Source organism: Artibeus jamaicensis, unplaced genomic scaffold (assembly GCF_021234435.1).
Source record: "Artibeus jamaicensis isolate MK-2021 breed Jamaican fruit bat unplaced genomic scaffold, CSHL_Jam_final contig_391, whole genome shotgun sequence".
NCBI lineage: Eukaryota > Metazoa > Chordata > Mammalia > Chiroptera > Phyllostomidae > Artibeus > Artibeus jamaicensis.
Genome location: NW_026521814.1, coordinates 10,621,110 through 10,647,487, shown reverse-complemented (window position 1 = coordinate 10,647,487; position 26,378 = coordinate 10,621,110). Strand labels below are relative to the sequence as shown.

At 40.9% G+C, this 26,378-nt stretch overlaps 1 protein-coding gene across 12 annotated transcripts in view; it reads right to left on the bottom strand.

The window, feature by feature from the left end:
* Positions 1 to 26,378, bottom strand: part of RAPGEF4 (Rap guanine nucleotide exchange factor 4) — a 286,117-nt gene that overhangs the window by 176,231 nt on the left and 83,508 nt on the right. For 2 of the 12 annotated variants that reach the window (XM_053665193.1, XM_053665185.1), the window contains exon 1: positions 4,972 to 5,059. The exons of 7 other annotated variants lie outside the window; for them this stretch is intronic. Coding sequence is in view for 3 of the 5 variants with exons in the window: in XM_053665185.1 (XP_053521160.1) it covers positions 4,972 to 5,006 (35 nt within the window). In the remaining 2 variants the exon portion in view is untranslated. Of the gene's footprint in view, positions 1 to 4,971; positions 5,060 to 5,217; positions 5,278 to 23,802; positions 23,825 to 24,733; positions 24,754 to 26,378 lie in introns of those variants that run through there. 3 more of the 12 variants (XM_053665183.1, XM_053665188.1, XM_053665194.1) reach the window with 3 other exon arrangements.

The window sequence follows — 26,378 nt, the reverse complement described above, 5'->3', positions numbered from 1 at the left end:
CAGGTGGAGGGATCAGAGGGAGAAATCCTCTTGTATTTTAACCCGAGGAAAGATGGAATGGATGAATACAAATGGATAATTTAAAACATAGATTTAATTCAGTTATTTAATTTAGATTTTATATATATTCAATCACCAATATTTGCAATACGTCCCTCTTCTCACTCGGAAAAGGATAGTCTGCTTACTGAACTATCTACGACTTGTGCTGACGACGACAAGGAGTGGGAGAAAAATGGCAGGCAGCAAGCTGGACTAGTGCGCCCCACCTATATGGAGGGAAAGAAGGGGCAGGAAGACGAAGAGAATTAGTGTGGGTAGAGGAGGGTAAAAGAGGAGAATTAACTGACAGCTGCCATGAGGAATCAGACTTTGGGGAGTAAGATGTGAGAAGAGAATATTTAGGCAATCTGGCTGTGTGATCTGAAATTCGTTCCCGATTTGGTCTTGGGTGACTCCTCAAGAAGCTTCCAGCAAAGGCTTTCTGGAGTCAGACTTGACTTTCACTGTGTTGAACTGTCCTCAAGGCAAACGATTTTGTTCAGCTTATAAGGTTAATAGATTTGGTGGCAGGAAACTGAAATCTTGCATGGTAAGAGGTATGAGGTGTACAGTTTGGCCAAAGATTTGAGGGAACTAGAAAAGTCCTCAAATAAGTTTTGGGGAAAGTGGCAGAAGAGTATAAGGAAAGCACATAAGGATCACTGAGCTATACTGAGGAGTCCAGCTGAGACTGGCGGTCATGAATTTATCACATCTGCAACCTGGACTGCAGTACAATTTTCTCTACCTGTGCTTAACAGTCTGGCTGGAGGTAGGAGAAAGCCCAGAACTGGATTGATTAAGGGTTGGTATCTTGCCTGGCAAGTACCAAAGGCAGGTTTTGTTCATTTCTAAGTATCTCAAAAAACAATAACTGACAAATAGGAACCACTCAAAAAGTCTTTATTGAATGGATGAATGGGAGAACCGAAAGTATGGATAAGAGAGTGGTTAAAATAATAGACCATGGTATCCAAACTCTACAAGGAAGGAAGTGAAGATAAGAGAAGGCTGTAAGGGGGACAGAAAAGGAGACCAAAGGTTGCTAGGAGATCGACCAGGTCTATCAGTCTACCGTCTACTACCAGTCATGTGAGCAGCATCACCTACTCAAGAATCAACTTCTCTGAGTATGAACCCCCCCAACCCCGGTGACTGACCCAGGGAGCTGTGGGGCCCAACACCCTTTCTTCAGAACTCCCTCATTTCCCTTCATGCAATACCTTCTCACTCATTCTTCAGACCCGCTCCTTCTGCTCTCTCCTTTGACTCTTGCCCCAGCTACCCTAGGCACCTCTCCCTCCCACTTTTTCTCTCATCCTCATTCCCTTTCCTTTCCAATTCATTAAAATAATCCTGGTCATGGCAGCTATCATTAAAGGTAAAATTCATGATACACCTGAAATAAGGATGAGGACATCCTTACATTTAAAATTTTTTAAGTTCAAAGTCTAGTAAAGTCAGTAAAAGTGAACACAAATTTAAAAATAGCTATAGCACACACCATCTTGTAGTCAAGTTGCATTTCCCCCAGCACTAGCATTCAAAACATTTTCCATTCTTGGGATTATGGCTCATATATTTTAATTATTAACATAGAAGTCCTTTAGCTATTAATTTTTTATTGCAAGTGTGATTTCTACTATTGGATGAGTTGAGCAGACTTTTAAAAAGTAGCCCAAAGATATTTACAACATTGTTCCTATAAAGGATTTGTAAATAAATGTGCCTTTTGGGTCACAACTTATTTGCCTGTTAGGGGTTAGATATAGTTTTGATTCCTGCTTGAATTTCCTGAAAAATCACAATGAGTTATTTAAGGAATAACAGTGGCCAAACTTTCTGATAAGTCATCATAATAAATGGTTAAGCTCCGAAAGGTCAGCCAGTCATCTTCTGGCTGCCATCTCCTCTTTACAGCCAAGCTATTTTGGGGATTTCTCTTCCTCATGCTCTTTTTCTTCCCAGCCCTGACACTATTTGTGTCCCCTCAGTGGCATTTTTCCACTCAGGAAAACTGAAATAAGCTCCAAGATTGCAGAAGAGTCTAATTATTTGATGATTGTGGGTTTTGTCTGGGAAAAACTCCAAACATAGATTTGCCATTTTAAGCAATTCCTTTGAATTCTCTCTCACTCTATTGTCAACAATAGTCTTATATTATTGGTTTATCACTGATTTTTCTTCTTTCCCTTTACATAAGTTACCTAGGCACTCTGATTTCCTCTTCTCTCTACTTATGTCTTATTAGTTTCTAAGTTCTTGAAGGACTGGATTGTTCTAGCTTTTTGAGTTGTGGAGAACACAGACCCTGCCGTCATCACACACCTGTAATCTTTCCCCTGCACCATGGCTGTTCCTCCTTTGTAATCTTCCTCCTTCCTCTTCACTGTATTTTAATATAATCAGCCGCCCCACTCTCTCGATGTTCCCTTTAAATCATATTTCAGATTCATCTTTTCCTCTGTGTTCCCACTGGCACCACACGCTCAAGAAAGGTTCTGGTACACCCTCCTAGCCAGCTCTCCTGCCGCCTCTGCTCCTTCTCCCCCACCCCCAGAGCTCCGCCACACACTCAGGCCATGCAGTAAATCATCCTGCTTGTGTCCTGTGAGGGCAGGAAAGCGCCTCTCTTTTAATTCTCACAACTCCCCATGGTGAGTGTTACTTTCTTCATCACACACACAGGAATCTCACTCTCCCACAGGTTACATTTTCTCCGAAATCGCCTGACTTGTAAGTATTTGAGTCACTGCCCCTCAAACCTGACAAGAGAAGAGTCATCTCTGTTGTAACAAAAATAAATGAATGAATGAATGAATGAATAAACTTGCATAAAAATATTTGATGGTTAATCTCTTTTAAAACCAAGGAACTAAATAGACTTGCAATTATTATCATATCAAGGCCACTGATTTTCAAGAGATGGATTCATACATGAGAAGTATAAATCCAAGTATCTGCTCTTTAATAAGTTTATAATTTATTTGGTTAGAGTATGAATCTAGAACACGCTGGATACATAGTATGTGCTAAGCAAATACTTGTTCAAGGCTGGACCAGCGAATGGAAGGAGAGTCCTCGCTACTTTCTCATTTTGCCTTGCCAGTAATTGCATTGTTTGGTCATCAGATGATTCCTAACGTGAACCGCTCTCTCCGACACTTCCTGACCCAGTCCCAAAGACTATCAGGACAATACACCGTTAGGAAAAAAAGATGTTGAGATTACTGGGCTGCCTTCCAACACACAGGCTTATTTATTTTTTCCTAACTACGAGATAATTATTGCTGGATGTTATTATGGGATTTTTCCATATGTCCTTTAGTTACGACAGTGATGACCCAATGCAGTCTTTTAATGTACTCTGGTCTCCTGCCAACTTACCTCATTTTACAACTTGGTCTTCGGTTTTTATTTTTATGATTATTCAAACTTCCCATTGCCTAATCAATACCTCATTTGGCCACTGCTGCTGTAGACTAAATACCTCAACAAAAACTCCTCAGAGAGGGTCTTTTTTGCTTGCAGCGGGCTCATTTGAAACAAGTTCTTGCTATGTTCATCACTTTGGCAAACAAGGACAAGTTCAAGGAAATTAGAGGCCAAACTTGACAGAGCACTGGGTGCAGCTGCTGGCCCAGCTGTGCAATGAGTCTCAACTGGTCCATTACCTCTAAAACTCAACTATTCAGCACAGCCTTCCCCAGGCCAGCACTCCTGTCGGTCTAACATATTTGGCAACAGCCATTATTTCAGAAATGAATGCTCATGTGTATTTATAGCAAATCGCACGCCTGCTCTATCAACAATTAAAGAGATTAGGATTCAGCAGACGTCGTCCTCTAATTAGGACAAGATGGAAGACGTAGTATACAGAAGGCTGCCTTCGGTCAAGGTTGATCTTTTCCTAACCAGACTGCCACGCTGCTTCGCCTCAGTCAAACATCCACCCTCTCCGGGGCTGCGCTGCTGCACGGAAAACACTCACTTCCTGGGTCTGTCTGATGGAACTTTCAGGCAGGAGATTCTGTTCACAGTGGAGACTTCACGTTTCCCTCTCTCCCTCCCTCCAACCACACTGGAGGCTCAGTGGACTGTTTTAAGGCTTGTTTTGAATTAATAGGTGGACAGCACTGCGTGGCCACTAACCTCATGGACTTAGGCCCTTCCCCTGGAGCCTCGGAGTGTGTTACAGACTCACACTTATGCAGTCCCTCCTCTGAACAAAAAGCCCGAACTCGGTGTCTGGGCCGTAAATTCCACCTTGCCTCGCTCTTGCCTCGCTCCCACCCATGCATTATTCAAGCTCTCTTCTAGGTGAGCTGGCGTGAGAATTCCCCTCAGAGTAACAACCAGCAAGCACTTTGCACGCTGTTCCAATGGGAAAATGCAGGATATCTGAGAGAGTCCCACCCATTCAGTCTTGATAATGAAACATGATAATCTAATTTGGTAAAAATAAACTGTGAAATCAGAGATTTGAGGAAAAAAACTTTAAAGATGCAATTCAGACGAGCAATCAATGCTTATTCAGTTTTGTACCATCTCAGCTTTCTCCCTGTGCAGATGCTTGAGTGACACTAAATTAAATAATTGACAAATTTTTAAAACGGCTGGAAATTACCATCTGTACTTAATTTTGAAATATAAAAAGGTCCATAGAAAACATCCTTTATGATTATATTGTCTAATAACAGATATGAAACAATACAAACATTCCAGTCATAAAATATAATGTGTTGCGAGCAGTCTGGCTTACATATTCAAACACAGTTTTCAAAACAAAAGACCGCAGGAAGAACAAAATGCTGGGTTACCAACACACTCTTTTTCAATGACTGGCAAAAGAACTGAGTGTTTCGTTTAAAATCTACCCCTCTCACCCTCACCTCCCCACACAACGAGAAACGGAAAAACAACACTCACCCACAGGCAGTCCTACAGGCATTAATGATAAGCATCACTTTTCCGCATTTCTCTCCTGGATAAACACTGGGTGACACTGTCCTCTGTTAAGAACTTTTACTGGGTTGGTATTACATTTATACAAAATAAAGGCTACAACTGTAAATAAACATGCTTGCAGCTTCCATTGGAAACAGAGAAAGAGAAACAAGCTCCCTGCGTGGGAACACACTGGTAAATACGTGGATAAAACAAGCTGAAACTTACACCAGACACTTCTCCCAGGTCCAGCGCGGCAGTAGCCCTAAAGGTACATTCTAGTGTTTTTTAATCCATGGTCTGCTCTTCTCACTGATGGGATTACTCAGGCACATGGTCAAGTTGCAATCAGCTTCTCCCTCAGTGATGTATGAGAGCTGGGCTGATTTATCTGGTCTTTCTGCAGCATATTAGCACTAATGTTTCTGCGTATGCATCCTACCTTTCTTTAGCCCGAGCTCTGGCTTTATCATTGGTAATCTAAATTAAAGAGCCAGTGAACAGAGCAGGGTTGTTGGCCCCCACCTCTCCCTGTTTTCCATGAAACAATTGCCAGGCAGTCGTTCCTGGACAAGGATTCCACTGTTTATTCCTAGTGAGCCTCCCCTTCAATACCCCGTTGGGACTGGCAGTCAGTTGCAAAAGGATAGGTCGAGCAAGACTGTCTTAGTTCAAAGGTCTATTTATGATTTATTCTCTAAAACGATACAGATGGCCTCAGGAAATACTAGAGAGAGCTGTCACTTGCCAGTTTTTCAGCCCAGAAGACAGAACTGACACTATTTACAAAAACAGACTCATCTGATATTCCACTTACTGCCCAGGGTGCAGTGCACCTTCGGTGGCTGTTTTTCCCCTGAGAAATCGCTTCCCTTTTTCACCCATGGTTGTTTTGCACATTTAAATGCTTATTTAAATGAGGAATAAGAATGCTATGATTTAGCAAGTTGCATATAAGAAACATAAAATTCTATTCCTATAAAAATTTGGGAGAATCAATCAAACAAATCATTATTAAGCTTGTAACCTTCTGAAAGGATGTGTTTAATTCAGGAGTTGTCCATTTCTTTCTTTAAGATGTGTGTAAAATTTCCTCCATCTCCACAAATGTTTGGGAAGGGGAAATACATCAGTACCTTTTCACATGAAAACTTGTAATCTCTTGACGAGGCTACTGTCTTAGCAGCATCTCAATGCTCTTAACTCAGATTTCCAATGGTTCCTTAAATAATATTAGATTTTTTTTCACTGTGAACAACAGAACTTTCTAACTGATGTTAAGCAACAGAATTTGGAGGGTTAATAAGGTGTAACAAGTTTCATCTCTATTTTGTGTATTTTTTTTAAAAGAAAACATAATTTTTCCCATCATTTTAAAATATATACTAGATTTTTTATTTTGCTTTTGAAAATTAACAAAGTATGACATATCAATTTCCATACAAGTGTAAAATATAGAATTGACACTTTTAGTAGCTTTGCAATATTCAATTTTCTAATTCTTTCATATTTGCATCGTTTCAAGGTTCCATTATGAAAATAAAAATTTCTCTTGTCATGAATACAAAATACTCACATTCCAGGCCCTTAATCACATTTTAAAAAATCAACGTCAAACTTTCGGTTCCTCAACTTTTTTCCAAAATTGCAATCAGGATAAATAATACTCAAGACAGCTGCTTGAAGACTATCCAGGGTACCAGCTCTTCTATATTGTATCCCTGGGTTAAACTTTAAACATTAGTATGTTAATTTCTATACTATAGAACTTGATTATGCTAAACTACTCCACAAACATCCAGAGGGATTATTTTAAAAATTTAAATCTGGGTTTGTCACTCAGCTGCTTAAAACTCCACATAAGATTCCCGTCATTCTTAGGAAGAAAGCCAAAATCTTTATCATGGCCTTCAAGAACTCAGCTTTATTTCACTCTGAAGGTAAGCCCACCTTCCCAGAACTGACTGGCTGGGATTCAGAGCCATCAATCAATCTAGTATTGAACCCCTGCTCCTGACTGGTCAGTCAGCTCAAATGCGGTCTAAGAGCACAAGTGTGGGATGCAGAAAGAACTCCAAGAGCAAATACATAGGCCTTTTCCTGTAGTTTGAAAGTAACACATGTGAAGAGATTTCACTCCTTTACAAATAAGCTTATCAACTTTGACAAAATCGGTATGAAGCAAGCCAGACTCAAAAGTACTCCAAAAAATTAAGATAAAAATCAAAGGATAAGAAGAATAAGATGAAATTCATCATTTGATGAATGTTCACTGAAACTGACTTAAGCTAGAGGAGAAAAAGAAAGACATTCAAGAAGGAGTAGAAACTCTAAAACAAATGTTGCTCATGCTTGGTCCTATTGTTATGCTTCCAAGGTCTATGGTTCTCATCAGCTAAATTAATCTTAGGCTTACATTTCCTAAAGGCAACTACCTCATAATTACGGTTGTGAGTTTCTTCAATAAACAACTCATCTGCATTCATTATACTACTGTATACTACTCTTCTTCAACAGTTCTCTGTATGTGAATCACTAGAAGGCCACATGACCAACTTCACCAGTTTCTAAGTAAGATGACCCAAGGAGCCCAATACCACGGGACCCTAAAAATAAGGGCTGTTTCATAACTAAAGCTCTATCTTGCAGTTAACCAAAAGGAGCATAGTTCTTTCATGCAGCTTGTATATAAACTAGTGGTTAACATAATGTAAACACCCAAAGACAGACAAAGCATCCACTGAGTGGTATAGATCCTGAGACTGGTCCACTGCATAACGAATTGACACCTTATCTCCCCATTAATCCCACAGTATTTCTCATACTTCTTGCCATTGTCCTGAAATTTTTCACCATTAAATCCTCCTCTTGGAAGAAATTCTAAGGATCTGGAATCAAACTGCTTATCTGCCTATGTTCAAATCACAGATATGACCTTGGGTAAGGTAGTCAAACTTACTGTAGAGAGAGAGAGTGAGTATGTGCGTGTGTGTGTGTGTGTGTGTGTGTGTGTGTGTGTGTGTTTCATTCATCTGTAAAGTGGGCTCACAGAGTTCTGCTTCATAACAGTAACTCACATCAAACCAACTTTCTCATGGATAAAAATGATAAACTCTGGATAAAAAAACCACAACTCTCTGAGAGTGACCAAGAACAGGCAGAATCTAATGGAGGGTTGACCCTTGGAAAAATGGCTCTTGATAAATCCCCAATCTTTTGCAACCTCTCCTCCAAGGGCAGGCCCATGAGTCAGTTCCACAGCATAGCACATCTCAGATAGACCAGGCTATCTTATCAGTTGAGGAATCAGAGCATAAGGTTCCGGGAGATGATAACAACTAGAAAACGAGGGTGGAAACCAGAGAAAAGGTAGCCACAGAGGGGAAGGTTTAAACTCAGTATATAAAACCCAATCAAATCTCTAACTGATGACAATATTATACATGTATGGAAGAGACTGCAACCAGCCCAGGTAAGGCAAAAAGAACTCAAGAAATTTCTGTTGCTGTCTGTCACAATGAAGATAAAATTAGAATTTGAGTTCTGCCAAGTTAAGTGCCAGCTAAAGGAGAAAATCAATACTCTTCAAGAGTATATGACAAAATTCAGAATCTCTGTAACATATGACTGACAATGTCTGAGGTTTATTCCAAAATTGCCAGATATACAAAGAAATACAAAAATATAACCCATCCTCTAAAGAAAAAGTAATCTGTAGAGAACAACTCTGAGATGATAAAGATATTAGAATTAGCAGACAAGGATTTTAAAGTAGCTATTATAACTACACTAAAAGATGTAAAAGAAATATGAGCAGAGAAGGGGAAGATATAAAAAAGAACCAACTTGAGCCCTGGCTGGTGTAGCTCAGTGGATTGAGCACGGGCCTGCAAACCAGACAATCGCGGTTCGATTCCCAGTCAGGGCACATGCCTGGGTTGCAAGCCAGTTCCCTGCAGGCCACTTCCCAGCAGGGGATGCATGAAAGGCAACCGTACAATGATGTTTCTCTCCCTCTCTCCTTCCCTTCCTCTCTAAAGATAAATAAATAAAATCTTTAAAAAAAAAAAAAAAAGAACCAACTTGAAATTCTAAAACTAAAATATACAATATATGAAAAGAATTCACTGGATAAACCTAACAGATTGGGGTTGGGGGAGAGTATGAGTGAACTTGAAGACAGAACAATGTAACCTATCAGATCTTAAGAATAGGTTAAAAAAACTAAAAATGAACAAAGCTGAAATGGCTATAGTGATATCATATGAACTAGATATCAAGGCAACGAGTATTACCAGACACAAAGAGAGACATTTTACCATGATAACAGGCAATTTATCTGAAAAAAAAATGCATAAGTTCCAAAATAGAACATTTTGAAGCAAAAATTAACATAAGTATTGAATAAACAGACAAATCCACAATCACAGTTGGAGAGCTTGTCTACTCTCTCAATAACTGAGAGAACAGCAGGACAACAAATTGAGGACATAGGAGACCTGAGCATCACTATCAACTACATCAATCTACCTGACATTTACGGCACATTGCCCCCAGGAACTGTGGAATACCCATTACTTTCCAGTGTACATGGTACATTACCATGATAGACAATCTGGTGCACTATAAACAAGTCTCAGTAAATTTCAAAAGACTGAAATCCTACCAAATATGTTTTCTGACCACAATTCAATTAAACTAAAAATAACAACAATAAGATACCTAGACACCCACAAATATTAAGAAATTGACAAGACACTTCTAAAGAACTCATGGGCCAAGAAATAATCACAAAAAAACCACAAAAATATTTTTAAATAAAACAGAAACATGACATCAAAATTTGTGTGGCACAGTTAAAGCAGCATGTAGAGGGAAATTTGTAGCTTTTGATGTTTATAATAGGAAAGAGCAAAGGTATAAAAGAAATGACAAAAGTTTCCACCTAAGAAGTAAGAAAAAAAGAGCAAATTAGAACTTCTGCCAAGATGGAGGCATAGGTGGAGACGCTGTGCTTTCTCACACAACCAAGTTTAGAGACAACAAAATATTAGCAACAGAAAATACAGCCAGAACACAGAAAATTGAACTTTTCGGAAGTCAGATAACAACAAATTCTTCAGCCTGACCAGTAAGAGGGGTGAAACCAGCAGCTGGTGGAGCAGGGTTGCTCAGGAAAACTCGGTCAGATCGACTCAGGTGCGAGGATCCCAGGCGTGGGGTTGCAACGGGTAGACACAGTGAGCGACCGGCGGATCTGGTGAGGGTGCAGGGCGGTGGGTTGATTGTGCTGGCGCATTTCTGCACAGATAGACCAGCGAGAGAGTGGGCAGTGAGACGGGACCGAGCGGGTCCCAGGGACAGGAGGCAGCAGAGACAGCCGCCATTTCCCGGCTCTGACCCCGCCCCCACGTACAGCGTCACAACCCAGCAACCCCACCCTGGAGGCCCCGCCCCACCCCTAAGGCTCCGCTCCTCATACTTAACTGGCACAAACAGACCAAAAATGACTCAAGAAGATCTCAAAGCCCCAGAGCCCATTCATCTAAGTGACGAAGAAATAGCAAAACTTTCAGATGCACAGTTCAAAACACTGGTCATCAGGATGCTCACAGAACTGGTTGATTTTAGTCACAAATTAGAGGAACATATGAAGGCTAAACTAATTGAAATGAATGGCAATGCACAGGAAACCAATAGTAATGGAAAGGAAACTGGGACTCAAATCAAAGGAGTGGACCAGAAGGAGGAAAAAATGACCAAACAGAAAAGGATGAAGAAACAAGAATTCAAAAAAATGAGGAGAGTCTTAGGAACCTCCAGGACATCTTTAAACCCTCCAACATCCGAATTATAGGGGTACCAGAAGGGGGAAAGGAACAGCCACCAGTGGAAAATTTATTTGAACAAATAATAAAGGAGAATTTCTCCAATCTGGCAAAGGAAATAGACTTCCAGGAAATCCAGGAAGCTCAGAGAAACCCAAAGAAGTTGGACCCAAGAAGAAACACACCAAGGCACATCATAATTACATTAGCCAAGATTAAAATGAAAGACAGAATCCTAGAAGCAGCAAGAGCTAAGGGGACAGTCACCTACAAAGGAGTTCCCATCAGACTGTCAGCAGATTTCTCAAAAGAGACCTTACAGGCAAGAAGGGGCTGGAAAGAGGTATTCCAAGTCATGAAATCCAAAGACCTACAACCAAGATTGCTCTATCCAGCAAAACTTTCATTTAGAATGGAAGGGCAGATAAAGTGCTTCTCAGATAAGATCAAATTCAGGGAGTACATCATCACCAAGCTCTTATTATATGAAATGTTAAAGGGATTTATCTAAGAAAAAGAAGATAAAAAACATGAACAGTGAAAGGACAGCAAATTCACAGTTATTAACAACCACACCTAAAACAAAAGCAAACTAAGAAGACAGCTAGATCAGGAGCAGAACCATAGAAATGAAGATCACATGGAGGGTTAGCAACAGGGGAGTGGGAGAAGGGGGGAGCAGGTACAGAAAATAAGTAGCATAGACAGTAGGTAGAAAATAGATGGGGGGACAAGAATAGTATGGGAAATATAGAATCCGAAGAACTTGAAACACATGGTCATAAACTAAAGGGGGGGAATTGTAGGGGTGGGGGGTGCAGGGTGGAGGGGAATGAAGGGGGAGAATGGAGCAACTGTAATGGCATAATCAATAAAATAAAAATTAAAAAGAAAATATTAAAAAAAAGAAAAAAGAGCAAATTAAATCCAAAGTAAGTAAAAAGGGAAATATTAATTTTTAAAAAGAGCAGAAATCAATGAAATAGGAAACAGGAAAACAATAGCAAGAAAATTTTTTACAAAGTTGCTTATTTGAAAGATCAACAAAATTGACAAATTCCTACCTAGACTGATCAAAAAATTCAAAAGAGGAAATACAAATAATCAGTATCAGTAATAAAAAATAAGCTGCTTCTAGAGATCTTAATATATTGAAATGATAATAAGTAACTATAATGGACAAATTTCTTGAAAAATAGAATTGACCAAAACTGTCAAAAGATGAAATTAAAAATCTTAATAGCTCGATGCCTATTAAAGTCATTGAATATATTATCAAAATCCTTCCCATTAAGAAAACTACAGCACAAATGGTTTCATCGTACATTCTACCACACATGTAAAGAAAAACTATATTACTCCTACACAAACCTTATCAGAAAATAGAGCAGGATGGAACACTCCCGAACTCATTTTATGAGGTCAACATAACCCTGATACCAAAATCTAACAAAGATACTATAAGAAAAGAAAATTACAGCTCAATATATATGAATATAGACACAAAAATCCTCAACAAATATTATAAAATAAAATCCAATATATAAAGAGGAGAATTATCCTTTAAAAATCATGACCAAGTAGTGTTTATCTCAGGAACATAACACAGTTTTAACATTTAAAAAATCAATCATTATAATTTACCATATTACCAGAATAAAATAGAAGAACTGTGTGGAATTTTAACACATTCAGAAAAAGCATCTGACAACATTAAATACCAACTCATGATTTAAAAAAATAACTCTCAGCAAATTGAGCCTAGAAGCATATTTCATCAGTCTTCAGTTAAAATCATATTTAATGGTGACATATTGAACACTTTCCCCTAAGACTGGTAACAAGGATGTCCACTCTCACTACTTCCATTCACCCTTGTGCCAACAGTCCAAACCACTACAGTAAGGCAGGGAAAATAAATAAAAGGCATAAAGATTAGAAAGAAAAAAAGAAGACTCATTATTTATAGATGACATGACTGTTTATATAGAAAAATCATAAGAAATCTAAAATGGAATAATAATAGTACCTACCTCATATAATTGTCATAAGGATCAAATTACCTTAAATTTGAAATATATTTAGAACTGTGCCTAATACACAGAAAGCACTATACAAGCATCAAGAAAAATTTTTAAAATGCACAAAATCTGCAAAGGTTCCATATCAGCTTACTGACAATAAGTATAGATTTATTTAACCTAGTCTGGAAATCCCCTGGTCCCCATCTCCCCAACCTTTCCCTTCATAAATTAGTTCCCTCTTTTTTTCTATCCCTTTTTACTCCTTATTCTCATTTTTTTTAATATTAAATTTTATTTAGTTACTTTTCAAGTACATTTTTTTTTTATCTATTTCTCCCATCCCACCCCACCCCCCACGCCCGGTCTCCCCCCCTCCCTCCCATTCCCCCCCCCCAGTCCTCATCTCTGTGTCTTTCATACTTGTTCCTCAAAATCCCTCCCCCTTTTTCCCCTTAAGTTCCCTTCCCTCTCCCCTCTGGTCGCTGCCCACTTGTTCTCTATTTCAGCGTCTTTGTTTTTATTCTGTTTGCTTGTTTGTTTTATTCTTTAGGGGATTTCCAGACTAGGTTAGATAATGTGAATGAATCTCTACATAGACAAACTCAGAGATTCCCATCTTTGCCAAAAGATTGAGTGTATTTGGGACATGATGACCAAAGGGTGAGCAATCATGTATTTAGCACGGCGGTCTCAGAGAAGGAACCATCTCTTTTAAGTCTCCCAAGAGTCTGGAGCTCCTTCAGGGATGGCTCACTCAGCACGAAGAGCAGGTTCCCAGAGACCCGAGCAGCACCCCACTGTGGAGCCACCCAGAACCTCAGACAGAGGGAAAGTATACACCTCTATACATATGCTCATCAAAATATTCCCAACGTGTTTTGAACTAAGTGAGGAAAATTAATTAAAACTTTGTCATCAAAAGATGTACATAAATATATAACAATTTATAGAGCCCCACATTGCCCAGTCTGTGTGAGCACATTGCTGACCCTTGTACACCCGCCCGGCAGGGGATTTGAAGACCTCAGCTGTTCCCATCACTCGGTGATGCAATGTGGCAACACCACCAACATCAGCCTGTCTTTATTTTAAAATTTGACTTTGCTCATCACTATTTTATTTTCATTAAAAAATTTTACATTAAAAAAAAAGTATAGATTTATTAGTCAGAACAGCTAATAAAGAGCTACCTTGAGGAATAAGATTATCTTCATTCTGGGGCCCAAGCTGTGAAGGAGCTCAGGGCAGGTAACACTGGGATGCCTGAAGAATGGCCAGTTCTCACTGACATTCCTAGAACAGGTCAAGGAAGCGTGTGGATGAAGTGTGTTAGTGTGACACTGTCTACGGAGTTACTGCTTTAGATATGACCTAAATGTTCATATACTTATACAAACAAATCTAGTTGCTGTTTTTAATGAACACATACGTTGCTACGCTCTCATGGCAGAATAGCCATGAAAGACATTTAAGTTTTAAACAAGCCATTGACAGCATTGTATTTACAGTATAATATAATTTTTAAGGCAAAAAGATAGGCATATTAACTGCTTTGATATATGCATAGAAAAATGTCTGGAAATACACAGATAAAAGTATTAATAGCGGATATGCCTAGACAGTGGTAGAGGTAAAGAAGTTTCTTTTTTTCTTAGCATTTTGTGCATATAGTTTGAATTTTTTATAACATTTATTAACATTTTTACTTTATAACAAAAATAAAGAATAAATCCATTACTAAGGCAAAAAGTATATCAACATTTAAAAGTCATAAGGTTTAGAGTCTTTTTCTAAGTCAAATAAGATGAAATGAATTTTTCATGTTTACCTTGGTTTCTTAAACCAAGGTAGAGTTTTATTTTATTTTATTTGGTTAAAGATTTTATTTATTTATTTTTAGAGAGAGGGGGAGGCAGGGAGAAAGAGAGGGAGAGAAACATCAATGTGTTGTTGCCTCTCCTATGCCCCCTACTGGGGACCTGGCCTACATCCCAGGTTTGTACCCGACTGGGAATTAAATCAGCAACTCTTTGGTCTGCAGGCTGTCACTCAATCTACTGAGCCACACAAGCCAAGGCAGAGTTTTATTTTAGATATGAAGAGTATATTCCAGATGTTTCTGCCTCTAACCTCATTCATAGCATCTGCTACTTCCCTATCCCAAGTGAGGAGGAGAATTAAAAAGCCAGGTCAAGTCTGGTCTGTGGTCAGGTGCAGGCTCATCAGAACTCAGAGCACTGACAAGGCAGAGAGCTGGATGATCTTGTGAGCCTATCTGCTTCACTCTAAGTCACACCTTCTGGCTGTCCTCAGCTCCTATCCCTGGATGCATGGAGACCATGGAAAGGAATATGGGTCAGAGATAATTCAGTACCACTAGAAGCACAGAATTTTATTAGAATGACCTTAGAAATTTTCTAATTCACATGACCACTTTCCAGGTAAAGAAATGAAGTCCAGAGAAGTAACTTGTCCAAGGTTACAGGGTTACTAAGTGACCACAGCACATCTCTTAAACCTCAGGATAGCATCCTTTCCATTACAACGAGGAGTCTAAAAGGGCATGTCCTATTGATGTCAGACCAGGGCTGTGCCTTCATGAACAAAGAGAGTACATTAGGATGCAGGCTCTATCTGGTGTGGAAAGGAGCATTCTTCTTGCCTCTATCATAGAGCCCCAAATTGGAGTGCAGACATGAAAAACTGATGCTGTTATTCATTTACTTTCATTACTAGTGTTCCATAAGATGCATATACACTCTCTCTACAAATAATCCATTAGTATAAAACAGAGAATGTTTCCTATTTGAGATATGCCTTCTGGCTACATCATCCAGAGATGCTTTTAGTGTCTAACTAACACTAATGAAGGGCTCTTGGTAGAATGTTTTCCACATTTTGGTTATAGACAACAGGAAATATTTAAATGTGTCCTATTATGACATATCATATTTTATAGGGAGAATATAAATCAGTTTATAAAGTGTAGGAAGTAAACCAGTGATTAGGTTCTGCAATTATTTAACATCGATAAACTAGAAACTGACTCAAGTTGTCCTGCAAACTTGTCCAGAACCATAAAGAAATCCCTCATTCCTCTCTGCTAAAACAGAGAAGCTCCCCTGTGCACACACACACAAAAAGTCAAAATAGCGATCCCAAAGATTATGAGCTAAAACCCACACATAAAACCTATACTAACTGATATGGAAATAATAAATCATTCTTACCTCTATATTAATATAAGTTCTCTAAAACCCTCTCCTCTGGGTGGTTATTTATTAACACTGATTTAATGATAATAATACACTCAGAATAACAAAATTATTGCCTTATTCAACACATTTTCCCACTAATAACAGACAAGCCTTCCAATGATTTATTATAAGTTCCTCAAATGCATTAGAAATATGATCCCATTATACATGCTCTCTTGTCTGCAGGAAAATATCATGGGGTTAAGGAAAGGCATAGCCACATTCAGTATAAGAAGCTGAAGGGGGACACCTAAGTGGCAGATTCTTGCTGGACATGAGTGCTACTCACATTTTTTATGTCCCCCTCCCAGACACTTCATTACTAACAATTTTCCGACACTGAAGCTTTTTAAAACTTTGATGACGACAACTCAGTAGGATGATTAAAACTCTCCAGCTGAACAAACAGACTAGGGTGGAGAGACCATCTCCTTAGCATTTGCCACAGAAAGTATTGAGTGCCCGACTCCACCCCAGTGTTTCATTACAGAGGCGTCCTTCAAAATGTGCAAACAGCAGTGATAATCTGACAAATAAGTGAATTAGGTGAGCCTCCATAGGCAATTTACTCAAGGTAATTAAAAATGCTAAATCAAATACATTATTATTTTAAATGACAAGTAAGCTTTAATTAAACTTGATTTCTATACTAAAAATGAAACTACTAACTCAACAAAAAGGACTGTGTGAATTAAAAGGCAAAGTGTCCAGAAGGTGAGGAAAGATGCCCCCTCCAACTCCTGATTCACAAGATTAGGACCAGGTATCACTGCATTTTCATTGGATGCTGGCTCCGAGAGAAGTAGCTATGGATGTGAATTTAGAATTGAAGGAATGCATTTGGGTGCCTAGAGCAGGAGCACATTTTAAATGGTAAAGATGCTAAGAGAAAACAGAATCAACCCAAACCCAAGGTAATTTCTTTCCAGCTAGCTCCTCACTCCTTCTCAGCCATTAAGAACAGAAACCCAGCAGGCTGTAGCCCCTCCAGGTATCGAGTCTTTCTGTCGGGGGTGGTGGCACATGGCAGGCCCACAGCAGAGCCGCCACAGTAGTGTGATGGCCAATCACCCATGAAATACATGTGTGTGATGGACCAAACCAATTGGTACCAGTACACAACCATGAAAATAAAGGTGCCCATGGAGAGATAAGAATCTCCAGAGTTTTCTTGAGATGGACACAGCTAAAACATGGTCCTATTTAAAGTAGACCACGTGTATACACTTAGTACTACAGAATAAGAGTCTTCTAAATACAGTCTCTTTTGAAAGTCATCTGAGTCCAGACATGTCCATGTCCCTTCTCCCTTGAATGTTCTGTCCCAGTCATTTCACTGGGACTCTGATTAGACCCCAGCCTCCAGCACTGGCAAGCAGCAAAGCCCTCCCAGAACCTCCTGTTTTCTTCTCCACCTGCAGCATCTTGCCTGGTTTAGCCTCCTGGGTCTTCCCTCTTCCACCTTCAGCCCAGAGTCCCACAGGAATACACACGATGCGTTCTGTCCCCTTCACTCTTGGCTTTCTGGTCAGGCAGGATGACCCAGAGCAGGAATCAAGGAGGAAGCTAAGAGCAGAGCTGGGTGGTGGCAGGATGGAGCAGGGAGGGGCCTGGAGTCAGGCTGGGGAAACCATTCTAAGTCACTACCTCTGGCATCTGGGCCAGTCACCCTGCCACACAAGGCCAGTTTCATATTGTTTCCCTAAATAGTCTGCTCTCAAAGTGACCTTAGGGTTACTATTAAAATACTAATGACAATGGTAAGAAGTCTGTGACAAGCCTGTGTTCCAAGAGCAGAGAGGTTAGAGGACTGTTTTCTCATCTGTCATTGTGCCTTTCTCTGCCTTGGAGAGGCAGCCATGCCACCGCTGACTGTGCAACTACCGAGGGAAGAACCACTGTGTCTAGAACTCAGGAGACCTGAAGTGGCCAGGGTGTCCCTAATTCTATTGGCTCCTGACACTTGTCAGAATAAGATTCATTCATTCATTCATCACATAACTTTTGGGCACTTCTGAGATGCCTCGCTCTGTACTATGCTCCAGACATATAAAGTAATACCAGTCTGTCCTCAGGTTGCTCACATTCCAGAGAGAGGAGAGCCATGCAAACTAGCAATTACAAAAAAGTGTGTGGGAAACCCAGAATGCAATGGGAGCGGCTGAGGGAAACAGAGAGCAGCGAGAAGGTCAGGGAAGGGGATAGAGGAAGGCATCTGTGATCACACGTCGGGCCCATTAGAATGTGCTTATTGTGCTTTGACCCACCAGAACGGGAGCTGTGCACCTTGTGAAAAGAGTTCTGTCTCCTGTTTAGAGCAGAAATCCCAAAAGTGCTAGACCCTAATTCCTGTGTCTAACACAGAACTTAGTGTGTCATGAGGGCTCAACAAATATTGTTGAATAAATGAATGACCTAAGAATTCAGATCTGCCCCTGGGATGTTTTTTTTTTTTAACAGAATCTTAGAGAGTGAGACTTTTAGAAGCCATTTAACAATCCAATCCTCTAGGATTTACAGACAAGCAACTACTAAAATGTTTGCACAGAATAGCAGAGTTATGCAGAGTGTGCTGGGACCCAAAAATATATGCAGGTGAATGGACACATAAAATGTGGTATATCCAAAAAAGAAAGAAGAAAAAGGAGAGAGAGAGAGAGAGGAAGAGGAAGGGGAAGGGGAAGGGAAGGACTTCCAGCCAAGATGGAGGTGTAGATAGACATACTGTGCCTCCTTGCACAACCAAAAGAAGAACAACAACAATTAAAAAACAAAAAAACAACTAGAACTGACAGAAAATCGAACTGTATGGAAGCCCGACAACTGAGGAGTCAAAGAAGACACATTCACCTAGATTGGTAGGAGGGGCGGAGACAGGCAGTCAGGCAGAGAGGACTCCCAGCAAGGCAGCAGCTGGCGGACCCCCATGGGGGCTGGTGGAGTGAGTAGTCCCACATTCAGGTGCAGAAAAAACAGGAAGAAGAACTGGGGAGCAAGACAGATGCACAATCCTGGGTCCCAGTGCGGGGAAATAAAGCCTCAAACCTCTGATTGAAAACACCGGTGGGCATTGAGGCGGCAGCGGGAGAAACTCCCAGCCTCACGGGAGAGTTCATTGGAGAGACCTACAGGGCCCTAGAACGTACACAGACCCACCCACATGGGAATCAGCACCAGAAGGGCCTAATTTGCTTGTGGGTAGCAGAGGAACTGACTGAAAACCATCAGAGAGTGGAGCAAGTGCCACTATTTCCTCTTGGACCCCTCCCCCACATACAGAATCAGAACACAGCAATGTGGGTTGCCCCGCCCTAGTGAACACCTAAGGCTCTGCCCCTTACTATGTAACAGGCACACTAAGCCCCAAAAATGGCCCAAATGAAAGAACAGATCAAAGCTCCAGGAAAAAATACAACTAAGTGACGAAGAGATAGCCAACCTATGAGATGCACAGTTCAAAACACTGGTAACCGGGATTCTCACAGAAATGGTTGAATATGGTCACAAATTGGATGAAAAAAATGAAGGCTATGCTGAGTGAAATAAAGGAAAACGTACATAGAACCAACAGTGACAGGAAGGAAATTGGTACTCAAATTAATGGTGTGGACCAGAAGGAAGAAAGAAACATTCAACTAGAACAGAATGGAGAAACAAGACTTCAAAAAAATGAGGAGAGGCTTAGGAACCTCCAGGACATCTTTAAACATTCAAACATCCAAATTGTAGAAATACCAAAAGGAGAAGAGGAAGGACAACAAATTGAAAACTTATTTGAACAAATAATAAAGGAGAACTTCCCCAATCTGGAAAAGGAAATAGACTTCCAGGAAGTCCAAGAAGCTCAGAGAGTCCCAAAGAAGTTGGACCCAAGGAAGCACACACCAAGGCACATCATAATTACATTATCCAAGATTAAAAATAAGGAATCTTAGAAGCTGCAAGAGAAACAGAGACAGTTACCTATGAAGGAGTTCCCATCAGACTGTCAGCTGATTTCACCAAAGAAACCTTGCAGGCAAGAAGGGGCTGGAAAGAAGTATTCCAAGTCATGAAAGGCAAGGACCTACATCCAAGATTACTCTATCCAGCAAAGCTTTCATTTAGAATAGAAGGGCAGATGAAGTGTTTCTCAGATAAGGTCAAGTTCAAGGAGTTCATCATCACCAAGCCCTTATTATATCAAATATTAAAGGGATTTATCTAAGAAAAAGAAAATAAATACATGAACAGTAAAATGACAGCAAACTCGCAGTTACTAACAACCACACCTAAAAGAAAAACAAAAACAAACTAAGCAAACAACTAGAACAGGAACAGAATCACAAAAATAAAGATCACATGGAGGGTTATCAGCAGGGGAGTGGGAGGGGGAGAGAGGGGGAAAGATACAGAGAATAAGCAGCATGAATGGTAGGTAGAAAATAGACAGGGGGAGGTTAAGACTAGTATAGGAAATGTAGAAGCCAAAGAACTTATATGTATGACCCATGCACATGAACTAAAGAAAGGGAATGTGGATGGGAGGCAGGGTGCAGAGTGGAGGGGAATAAAGAGGGGAAAATGGGACAACTGTAATAGCATAATCAATAAAATACATGTAAAAAAAGAAAAGAAATACCAATTGACATATACTACACCCTGCATTAATTTCAAGAAAATTATGCTCAGTGAAAGGAGCCAGACATGGAGACCACATATCATATGATTACACGGATATGAAATGTTCAGAAAGGCAAACTCATAGAGATGGAAAGTTGATCAGTGGTTGCCAGGGCTGGAGGAGCAGAAATGGGAAGTGACTGCTTGTTCCTTATGGGGCAACGAAAACCGTCTAGAACTAGCTAGTGGTAGTGGTTGCATACCTTATGGATGTACTTAGTGCTACTGCATTATACACTTAAAATGGTTAAATGGTAAATTTCACGTGATATGTATTTGACCAAAATTTTCAAGTCTACATTTTTAAAAGGTCACGTCTGAGGAGTATTTCCATATTTCCCTACCTGCCAAATCCATTCCCTGGTAGCCACAGAGGGACTGGCTGCTGTCCCCAGCCATCTTGCGTCATGGTGTCTCACCCAGGTAACGACAGAGCAATTTGTTTGCTGCCCTCTATCACCATCTCCCTGGTTGGCAACCATCAGACATTAATTTTTAAAAATTGGGGCTTGGTTTGCATTCTAATCCTGCCCACTTGAAACTGGCAGGCACCAATCAAAAGCACACACACAGGGACGTTCCCTGAGCTGCCAGCCCATCTCATTAAGTGTTGCTGCCGTGGTTTGTGGCTCTCTGGCTGTGTGGGAGGTGATGACTTCTCCTGTCATGGGTACAGCAATGGCATATTATGAAACACTTGCCGCTCTGTCGGAAATACTATAGGTGATAAAACTCAGGGACTCCCTGTCCCCATATAATCCAAAGCCAGCCTGGCCTGGAATCCCTTCCACATGATCACTACTGCCAATGCCCAAGGTCACCAGGTTCAATGGTGACTGCTGGAGTACCTCTTTTTGCCAATACTATTTGCATACGTATTCCTATCAGACATTCTGTAAAATTGGTGAAGATATTCTTTCCCTTTTCCCAATAAGAAGACAAGCTGGAAAAGAATTTAGTAAGTTGTCTAAGGATGTCAATCCATTAGGGCTAGAACCAGCATATGAACACACTTAGTTTTACATGGAAAGTATTATCAGCTATAAAATATTTTACATGGAAAGTATTATCAGCTATAAAATATTTTCTGCCTCAAAGATGACATCAAACATACTTTTTTCTGAGATTGCTTAAAATATGCTTGATATTTTTGTTGATTATGCTATTACATTTGTCCCATTTTTCCCCCTTTTTTCCCCTTCACCTAGTACCCCTCACTCCCTCCAGTGATTCCCCCTCCTTTGTTCATGTCCATGGGTCATGCATATAAGTTATTTGGCAACTCCACTTCCTATACTTGCTCTTAACATCCCCCTGCCCATTCTGTACCTACAAATTCATACTTCTTAATCCCTTCACCTTTTCCCCCATTCCCCTAGACTTCTTCCCCACTGGCCACCATCCCAATGTTCTCCACACCTATGATTCTGTTCCTTTTCTGCTTGTTTGCTTGGTTTACTTTTTAAGTTCAATTGTTGAAAATTATGTATTTATCACCATTTTATTGTTCATAGTTTTGATTAACATTTCATATAATAGTGGTTTGGTGATGATGAAGTTCTTTAGCTTTACCTTGCCTGGGAAGCACTTTATTTGCCCTGTGATTCTAAATGATAGCTTTGCTGGATAGAGAAATCTAAGATGTAGGCCTTTGCTTTTCAGCACTTCAAATACTCCTTGTCAAGTATTGCCATCTAACCTGCGAAGTTTGTTTTGAAAAATCAGCTGACAGCTGTTGGGAACTCTTTTGTACATAAGTATCTGCTTTTCTCTGGCCACTTTTAAGATTCTGTCTTTATCTTTAACCTTTGGCATTTTAATTATGATGTGTCTTGGTGGGGTCCTCTTTACAGCCCTCTTACTTGGGACTCTCTGTGCTTCCTGGACTTGTTTGCCTATTCCTTCATCAAATTAGGGAAGTTTTCTTTCATTATTTTTTCAAATAGGTGTTCAATTTCTTGCTCTTTCTCTTCTCTTTCTCTTCTCTTTCTTCTCTTTCTCTTCTCTTCCCTATGATGTGAATGTTGGGATGCTTGAAGTTGTCCCTGAGGCTCCTTCCACTGGCCTCACTTTTCCTATTCTCTTTTCTTCCTGTTGTACTGGTTGGATATCTTTTTCTTTCTTATGTTGCAAATCATTGATTTGATTCTAGGCTTTATCCACTCTCCTGTTGATTCCCTGTAAATTGTTCTTTATTTCAGTTAGTGTATTCTTCATTTCTGATTGGGTCATTTTTATGCTATTGAAGTACCCTCTGAGTTCCTTGAGCAACCTTATAACCACTGTTTTTGGACTCTGCATCTGATAGATTGCTTATCTCCATTTGGTTGAGTTCTTTTTCTGGAGTTTTTTTTCTGTTCTTTCATTTGGGCCATTTTTCTTTGTCTCCTCATTTTGGCAGCCTGCTTGTCGTTTTTTCCATGTATTAGGTAGGGTTGCTTTGACTCCATGTCTTGGTAGCACAGCCTAATGCAGTAGGTGCTCTGCAGACTCCAGTGGCATAGCCTCCCCTATCCCCCATGCTGGGCATTTGAGATGCGCCCTTCATGTGGCCTGAGTACTCCCTCCTCTTGTAGATGAGTCTTGATTGCTGTCAGCAGGTCAGTGGGAGGGATTTACCCAATCCAGACAGCTGGTAGGACTGGCTGTGACCCCTGGCCAGCAACCACCTCCCTCCGTGGCCTGTGGAGGTGGTTGTGTGGTGCTCCAACATGGTCTGTAACTGTCTTCTGGGTGCACATTCTCTGAGGTTTCTCGAGTGGTGCAGGCCTATGTCAGCCTCCACCTCAGTTCTGTCTGGGGTTCCTTGGCATAAGCTATAAAGTGTTCTACATTCGGCTGCTGCTACTGTCTGGCCAGGGGCCACTCAGCAAGAGGTATGGGGTTGTGCTCAGCTGTGGCTTGTTTGAGCAGACTTAGGAAGGTCTGAAGCTTATGCCTGGTCCAGCCCTTCATATGGAAAAGCCACCATTATTACCAGCTTGGGTGGGCCTATAAGTTGAATGGGGTGAACCCTTAGGTAATTATCAGGGTGGGGCTTACCATGTGAGCCAGGGTGACGGAGATTCAGATATGGTGCCGCTGCTCTGTGGTTCTGTGTGGGGGAGAGCTCAGAAAAGGTACAATCTTCACTGCCTGCAGTTCTCTCTGGGAGGAAGCCGTCCCCTAGCTCTCTCTCTGTGACAAGACACTTCAGTTCTTCCCTGTATGGCACTCATGTCCTTTCAGGTGCTGCTGTGGTGCTGGAGCCCAGAGGGACTGAGTCTGAGTAAGTCCATGTGTGGGATCACACCAAGAGAAGACACCTGAGAAATCCACAGTTTCTTCCACTGACCCAACCCCCACTGGTTTTTACAGCCAGAAGTTATGGGGACTTAGCTTCCTGGCACTGGAACCCTGGGCTGAGTGGTCTGGTGATAGGCTGGCATTCCTCGCTTCCAAGGTATCCCTGCATTTTATATCCACCAAATGTGGGTTTGGGACCAGCCTGTGCAGTGTCTCTGCATCTCCACCTCTCCATTCCTCCTACCCATCTGGATGAATGTGGCTTCTTTAATTCCTTAGTTGCTGGACACAGCTCGATTTTCCTGATGGTTCTGAGTGATATTTGTTTTGTAGTTTAACTGTAAATTTGCCATGGTTGTGTGAGGAGGCAAGTTGCATTTACCTACGCCTCCATCTTGACTGAAAGCCTTTGCTTGTTATTGAATAAACTTAAAAAAAAAACACTCAGGTTTCCATTGGTGAAATAAAATTTGGAGAGCAAGTACCAAATGCCACATGTCTTAAAAGAACTCCCTAGAGAAAAAATTTCTTTATTGTCAACCCAAAATCCCAGAGACACACTGTGGCTGAACTTTTTATTGTGTTTTTAGATGTCGGATAATTTTCAGACCATTAAAAAGATAATTGTAGCCAAGCCTCACAATAAAAGTAATTGAATCTCAGACAGGGGAACACACAGCTGACTCACCATAGGGGTGTAGGAGAGGAAGGAGGCCAATGAGAGGAGGCAAGGAGTCCCCAAGTCATTTTCTCTCCATGAAAAGCAGAGCCTGGCTTCACAGTAGAAAAGCCCAGGATGGACGTGTGTCCTCATCTCCTGAGTGCCTCGCTCTCCAGGGCCTGTTCTCCCATGGGGCACCTAAAACCATCAACAAGCATCAGAGATATAAACCCAACCTCTGCTTGAGGTCTCATAGGCCCGTCTTAGGAGGCTGAGATGGGATTTCTGAGAGCAGGCAGGGTGAGGCCCCAGCCATTGTGCCCTCGAGAAACTGAACCCCTCTGAGCCTCCCAAGGCAGTAGGCACAGAGCACACAGAGTTATCCACGGGGCGCACTGACCAACCACAAAATACACCGACTTAGGGCATGTGCAAAAAGGAGCGTTTGCTCTACCTATTACATGTATGTATATCAGTTGTAGTCAACCTCAACGGTTAAGCGTCTAGAAGTAAAGCAAATAACACATATGCTACAGTGACCCTGTCTTACAATTTAATGGTGGAAATACTAGCACTTTGCAGAAATAAGCTGGCCTACAACGTTATGTGACAGCAAGACCTACTTCTGCCAACATTTCATGTGTATAGCTTTTGAGACTGAGTTGGTGTCATGGAGAAGGCCTTCACAGATTAGTGTAGGAGGACTAGTGTAGTGCTAGTACTAGTATTAGTGCTAGTGTAGGAGCCGTGGGTAAACTAATTTTCTGAGTATCAGTATTCTCATCTATAAAGTGGAGATTCAGGTCCACACTCTCAGGCAAACATTTAAATGCTTGCAACAAATTACATGAATATTCACATTAAGTGGGATAAATGGAGACTATAAATAACCTCATGTCCTTAAGAACAGAGCCTGTATTTTTACATAAGCCATTATCCTTCTCATTCTTTTTCCTTTACTCCCCTAATTATTTTTAACATTATATGCTTCCTGGCAATGCCTGTCACACCTGTCACCTTTTTCCAGTCTATATGCACCCTTTGCAAAGCCTCATTATGGCATATCCAGACTAACAAAAGAATTTCCCAGGTAATGTACCACCTCCAACCTCTCCCTCCAAATAGCCTTCACTTAATAGCCAGATCATTCTTACTAATAATCACTGTAATTATTAAGAAAACTCCAACGACTTGCTAGTGTCAGCAGGACCAAGTTCAGATTCCTTGACTTAGGTTCTTACCCATTTTCCCATGCTCCACCCGAACTCTACCCCCTTTAACTCCACCACCTCTGCAACCTCTTTCCCTCAATTCCACGGCCTGTGTAGCAGGCTGTTTTTCAAACTGGTCACAACAGTATCTCCCATCCCACACACTCTTCCTACAATGTGATTTCAGTGTGTTAAAGGCTGAGCCCATGTTCCTTCTCCTTAGATCTGGGTGTGCTTGTGATTATGACCAAGGAGGTAGTGGATGACTTACAAGGTAGGTTGTACAATTCAAAGAGCTTCTGCCTGGTTCTCTTGGGACACCAGCTCTTGTTACCCAGCCCCTATGCTGGGAGGAAGCCAGACAGCCACGTGGAAAGGTCACATGAAGGTGTTCTGGTCACTAGCTCCAGCTGGCCCCAACTGACAGCCAGCAGGAACTGCCAGACATGCTAGTAGTGAGT